The following is a 6,000-nucleotide window of genomic DNA, read 5'->3' on the forward strand; positions in this document are numbered from 1 at the left end:
ACAATGTTGTTTTTATCTTGGTGCTAAAACACAAAATTTCTATTTTTGTAATGTTATTGATAACAAAGTTTCAGAACCTGGTAAAGGAATTTTCGATCTGACTAATAATGCTACACTTTCAGTAAATCAATGTTTCTTCAAAGGAAACAATGCTTCTAATTTATTTTATATTGTTTCAGGATCACCAACTGCAAGTGATTGCCATTTTGAAGATAATACATTTCCAACAAATATAAATAATATTACGAACCCAAAGTCAATGACAGAAATCATTCTTCCTAATTTATATTCTTCATTTTTATGTGAAATTCCAAATCGTACAAAGATTATTTTGCCTACAGAAGGACGTAATTTAATCCATAAGAGGCGTATACGTCGTTAGACTATATGAAATGAATCACTATTTTCACTGACTCTTTTCATGACATTTTTATGACTCATTTTCATATTGAAGTACCTTGTTCATTCAACATTAAAGAAAGTAAATTCCTTTAACACATATTTCAAACCAGTGATTTTTACATCCTACAACATGACATAGCCAAATTTATCTCTGACGTTCTGGATGCTACGCCATGTATCATAAATTATAATATTATAGCTTATAAAATCTGGGTTTTCCTGCATGTGCAAAAAATGTACAGATTCAATTTTAAATAATTGTTTTTGCGCGTTTTTTGCACTCCATGTAAAACGTAAAAATATCAACATTTTATAGATATTGATATAAGTAAATCGAAGAATTCTTGGGTGTACACATGTTATTTGAAATGATTTTCCTATTTTCATGTCATATTTTGTTTAGGTACAAGCGTCATCTTTTAAAAATGATGTAAGTACTAATTTGTAAATTTCAAAAGATCTCCCAAATTTGATGTTTTTAATTAATAAACTGTTGTAAACAGAAATTCATCAAAAGTGACACCTCAGAAAAGCTAAAATATTGAATTTTTGGAACTTTTGATAGAGCACGTTTTTAAATATTAATTAAAGTAAATGTATATTTTGTAAAGATTCTTTTTAATAAAAAATAAAATTTTGAAGAAGAACACAAAATCTTCTGAAAAATAATATCACATAAACTCATATTATTTTCTAATATATAACTATTTTATATAAAATCAAATTCAATGATCTTAAAAGCGAAGGATAAACCTCAAAATTTACGAATATAATGAGTGGGAATATAATGCTTATCTATCATAAAACCATATGAAATATCAATTTTTGCTTTACGCCTAATTTTTGACGACAATTAGCAAAAAATGTTAAATGTTAACACTCAGTCCATTTGAATATGAAAAATAAAATTGACTTTGATTAAATGTTTTTATTTATCATGCAATTCTTCTTGCGACCAAAGATTTGAATAAAATTTCAAAAAATAAGATAGCTTAAAAAATAATATACGGTAGTGTTTACTAATAGATGAATAGTATATAAATTCTAATAAAATGGATTTGATCCAAAAAATATAAAACCAAAAATAATTGTTATAATTATAGATACAAGGTGATGTGAATTTTGCATCCCTGGGATGGACGATACACCCAAAGTGTCACCTTTTTGGATAACAAAAATTTATATATATGAGAGTTCTGCAAATCATATGCACAATATCTATTCTGCCTGACTTCTTGTATATAGGAGTCAGGCTGAATAGATATTGTGCATGTGGCAATATAAGTATTTCCGAGATTGCCATCGTGCGCTATAGTACACTACTTCTCCTTGGTCCTAGCTCGGTTCCAAGGATATCGGTGTTCAAGGATTTGGCAAGGTCCTTCTGAAGTCTCTCATTCGATGAGAGATTTCGGAAGAACCTTGCCTTAGAGTATTCCAACTCTTGTTCTCTTGTCCCTGAATAGTCAGAAAAGCTATTTGACTACTTAAGGCAGAGATTATCCGAGGTCCCTCATTTGATGAGAGGCCTCGGATATCTCTGCCTTAAAGTTGTACACTTGTAGTCCATCAGAATGTAAGTATACACGGATAGGACAGCTTTCTTCTGAAGTCTTAGATTTGATGAGAAGCCTCAGAAGAAAACTGTCCTATTTTTATAATAGGAGGAGTTTCAGAAGCTCCAGAGCTCCCTTTCGTAAGGAATAGGAGCTTTGGAGCTCCTGGTTCGAAGATGTGCTTCGCATCTTTCATCAGCATAGAATATTTATAACTGGGACTCTGTTGATGAAGACTCAGGAGCTCCAAAGCTCCCTTTCGTAAGGATTAGGAGCTTTGGAGCTCCTGGTTCGTAGATGGGCTTCGCATCTTTCATCAAAAGAGGCCCAAATGGTAAATATCCTCTGCTGATGAGCTTCAGGAGCTCCAAGGCTCCCTCTCGTAACGATTAGGAGCTTTGTAGCTCCTGAAGGTAAGGTAGGATTGCTCTGATCTCTAATCAGTAGATGCCATGCCTCATTATGGACTCTACTGACAAGAGATCAAGAGCTCCAAGGACTCCCTTTTTAGCTAGTGGCATTCTCACCATTTAGTAGGATCGCTGATCCTACTAATGAAGTGATCACTTAATATACGTTTTGAATAAATTGAATTTTTTTACAAAAATTTAGTATTTTTATAAACATCACATATATATTATAAATACGTAAATATATTCTTTAATTCAAAAAATTCAATTCGGTTTCGGGCTGGGTATCCCAGCCCCAAGTATTCAATTTTATTCAATTTTTTTAGAATTTTGGGTTGGGGTGCCCAGACCAAAACAAACTTTATATTTTGATGTGTAGATGCGTATGTGTACATCATTATTGCGTTATATATTATATTTTTAATGAAAAAATCTGATTCAAAAAAATTATCACTAATTAGTTGATAATATAAAGAAAAAAAATATAAATTGTATGTTTTGAGAGTATTTATCCACATTCACTCATATGAATTTCATTAAATAGTGTCTTTTTACTCCAAAATTTATTTTGAATTATTGAAATCAAAGAAAAAAAACTAGAAAATTTCTCGAAATTTTATTTTTTAAAAAAATTTTGGATTTTATATTAAAAACTGACACTGGGAGGACGATAGGGCTGGGATTAGAGATACCCCGCTCACTTGGGAAAAATACGATCTATAGTTATAATTTAAATGAAGAAGTAATTTAAAACGATTTTATTTATGATCAAATTTTATATATTTTTTGATCAAATCCATTTTAATAGAATTTATATACTATTCATCTATTAGTAAACACTACCGTATATTATTTTTTAAGCTATCTTATTTTTTGAAATTTTATTCAAATCTTTGGTCGCAAGAAGAATTGCATGATAAATAAAAGCATTTAATCAAAGTCAATTTTATTTTTCATATTCAAATGGACTGAGTGTTAACATTTAACATTTTTTGCTAATTGTCGTCAAAAATTAGGCGTAAAGCAAAAATTGATATTTCATATGGTTTTATGATAGATAAGCATTATATTCCCACTCATTATATTCGTAAATTTTGAGGTTTATCCTTCGCTTTTAAGATCATTGAATTTGATTTTTATATAAAATAGTTATATATTAGAAAATAATATGAGTTTATGTGATATTATTTTTCAGAAGATTTCATTCTATATGCCTATGAAAAGTACTCTCAAAACTAACTTTTTCCTAATTATAATTAAATCTAGAATATTGTATTATGCTTAGTATTATTTCATTTTTCTCATTCAATTTAGAATTTACAAATGTCAAAAAATTGAGAGCTGTCACTTTTGATGAATTTCTGTTTATTACAAATAAACAATTATTGAATAAATCATTAATGTTATTTAAAATTGCTATATTTTCATATGAAAGATTTTGTGTTTTTTATTTTTATTTTTTTTATGTCGATCAAGATGCATCAAAAGTGCAACACAACGAATTAACTACAATTTGCAAAGATTATAATAACTGTTTTGATTCATTGTACAAGCTTCCGAACAAAAATGACGAAGAAATCTCCAATACTTTCGAAAATATCAGAAATTATTTAATCAATACCAACTACATTTCAGTAGAACAAATCATAAAACAAATTTCTATCATTATTATTTACAGAAATCGTTATATAAAGTCATATTTGACTCTATTCAAAAAGATATACGACGAATATCATCCAGAATCAATTAACGGTGTTTCAAATATATTTGATTATATTGTTAACAAAACATTCGGCATCGTATTAGACAAAAACAATGCAAAATTATTCAAAGATTACGAATCTAAAAATTATTCACCGGATGTACATGAAGAAAATACAATATTTCGATATATCATGGACGATAACGTTGAATCCCTAAAGAGTTACACAGAAAGTAAAGAATATTTTAAAATTCCAACTTTGAAAGATAACTGCTTCTATCCACCAAATAAAGAAGGATATACATTGTTAGAATTATGTTGTTATCATGGTTCGATTCGTTCATTTATGTTTCTTAGAGAAAAATACAGATACGCTCCAATCACAAAGCGATGTCTTGCTTTGTCTTATTTAAGTGGAAATAAAGAAATAATCAATGAATGTTTGAAAGTACAAAAACCTTATTACGAATGCATGGAATATTCCATTATTTCACATGATTTTGATAATATTTTGTATTCATCATTAATTAATGAATACAAAATTCCTTTGATGTTTAATCCTTGTTGTAAATTTAATAATTTTCGAGCTATTTTGTCATATTTAGAACAAACTAATGATATTAACAAATGCATTGTTTATTCACCATGTTTTCATATTCTTTCTTTTGTTGAATACTTGATTTCGAAAGGCGCAGATGTTAATTCATCAGATGCTAATAAAATGACTGCTCTTCATTTCGCCGCAGAAAACACAAACATTAATTTTTCAGAAATTCTTATTCAAAATGGGGCAGATGTTAATTGTAAAAACTGTAATGGTTTTCAACCAATACACTTTGCAGCACAAAATAATAATTTACCTGTTATTGAATTACTTGTTACGAATAAGTCTGAAATACAAACTAAAACAAATAATGGAAACACTCCATTACATTTAGCTGTCGAATCAAATTATATTGATGTTGTAAAATACCTTATTTCCAAAGGTTCAGATATTTTAGAAACAAATAGTTATGGATCAACTCCATTTTTGACATCTGTGAGATGCAATCTAATTGATATTGCAAAATTACTTTTTTCTCATGGTGCACAAATCAATAAACCAAATCCTCTTATTGTTGCAACTAAGAATAACAATTTTGAGATAGTCAAATTCCTTGTTGAAAATGGAGCCGAAGTTCATGATCATCATTTTCAACGTGCAATTGAAAATAATAATTTGGAAATTGCCGAATTTTTCTTTACACATGGTGCAAATGTTAATATTGTTGATGCGAACAAACAGACTCCTCTTATGCTTGCGGCACAAAGAAACTATAAAGAGCAGCCAAATTCCTTGCTACACACGGAGCTTGATCTCAATGCTAAGGACAAATCCGGCAAAACTCCACTTCATTTTGCAGCAGAACACAACAGCAAAGAGACAGCAGAAATTCTTGTTTCTCATGGAGCAAATGTTAATGAAAAAGATCAATTTGAAAAAGATGCTCTTTATTACACAGCAAAACACAATAGTAAGGAAGTTGCTGAGATTCTTATAAATAATGGTGCAGATTTAAATGCGAAAAATCCAAATTATTCGCCTCTTCATCTTTCTATTGATAATCATAATGAAGAAATCACAAAGCTTCTTATTTCACATGGCACAGATGTTAATGTTAAACGAGGTAATGGATGGACTCCACTTCATTGCTCAATAAAGTTATCAGGAACAGATGTTCTCTCAGAATTAGTTTCACATGGAGCTGATGTCAATGCAAAGAATGATGATGAAGGAAAAACAGTTTCACATTATTTTGCAACATCTGGAAAACTTAAGCATCTTGAAGTTATTGCAAAGTATCATCCAGATTTCAATATCAAGGATAATGAAGGCAAGACTGCATTACATTATGCCTCTGAAAATAATCATTTTTATGTTGTTGATTTT

The 6,000-nt window shown here is 29.4% G+C and overlaps 1 pseudogene across 1 annotated transcript in view, besides 4 other annotated features; it reads left to right on the top strand.

Annotated features, from left to right (window-relative positions):
- Positions 1 to 893: 893 nt before the first annotated feature.
- Positions 894 to 931: a mobile genetic element.
- A 1,042-nt stretch (positions 932 to 1,973) lies between these two features.
- Positions 1,974 to 2,044: a mobile genetic element.
- A 22-nt stretch (positions 2,045 to 2,066) lies between these two features.
- Positions 2,067 to 2,371: a mobile genetic element.
- A 1,331-nt stretch (positions 2,372 to 3,702) lies between these two features.
- Positions 3,703 to 3,739: a mobile genetic element.
- Positions 3,740 to 3,832: 93 nt separating this feature from the next.
- The window catches only part of TVAGG3_0406860, a 2,508-nt pseudogene continuing 340 nt past the window's right edge, over positions 3,833 to 6,000 (top strand). Inside the window, exon 1 of the mRNA in view lies at positions 3,833 to 6,000. This exon is cut by the window's right edge and continues 340 nt beyond it. Coding sequence covers positions 3,833 to 6,000 — 2,168 coding nt within the window.

This window comes from Trichomonas vaginalis, chromosome V (genome assembly GCF_026262505.1).
Source record: "Trichomonas vaginalis G3 chromosome V, whole genome shotgun sequence".
NCBI classification, from domain to species: Eukaryota; Parabasalia; order Trichomonadida; family Trichomonadidae; genus Trichomonas; species Trichomonas vaginalis.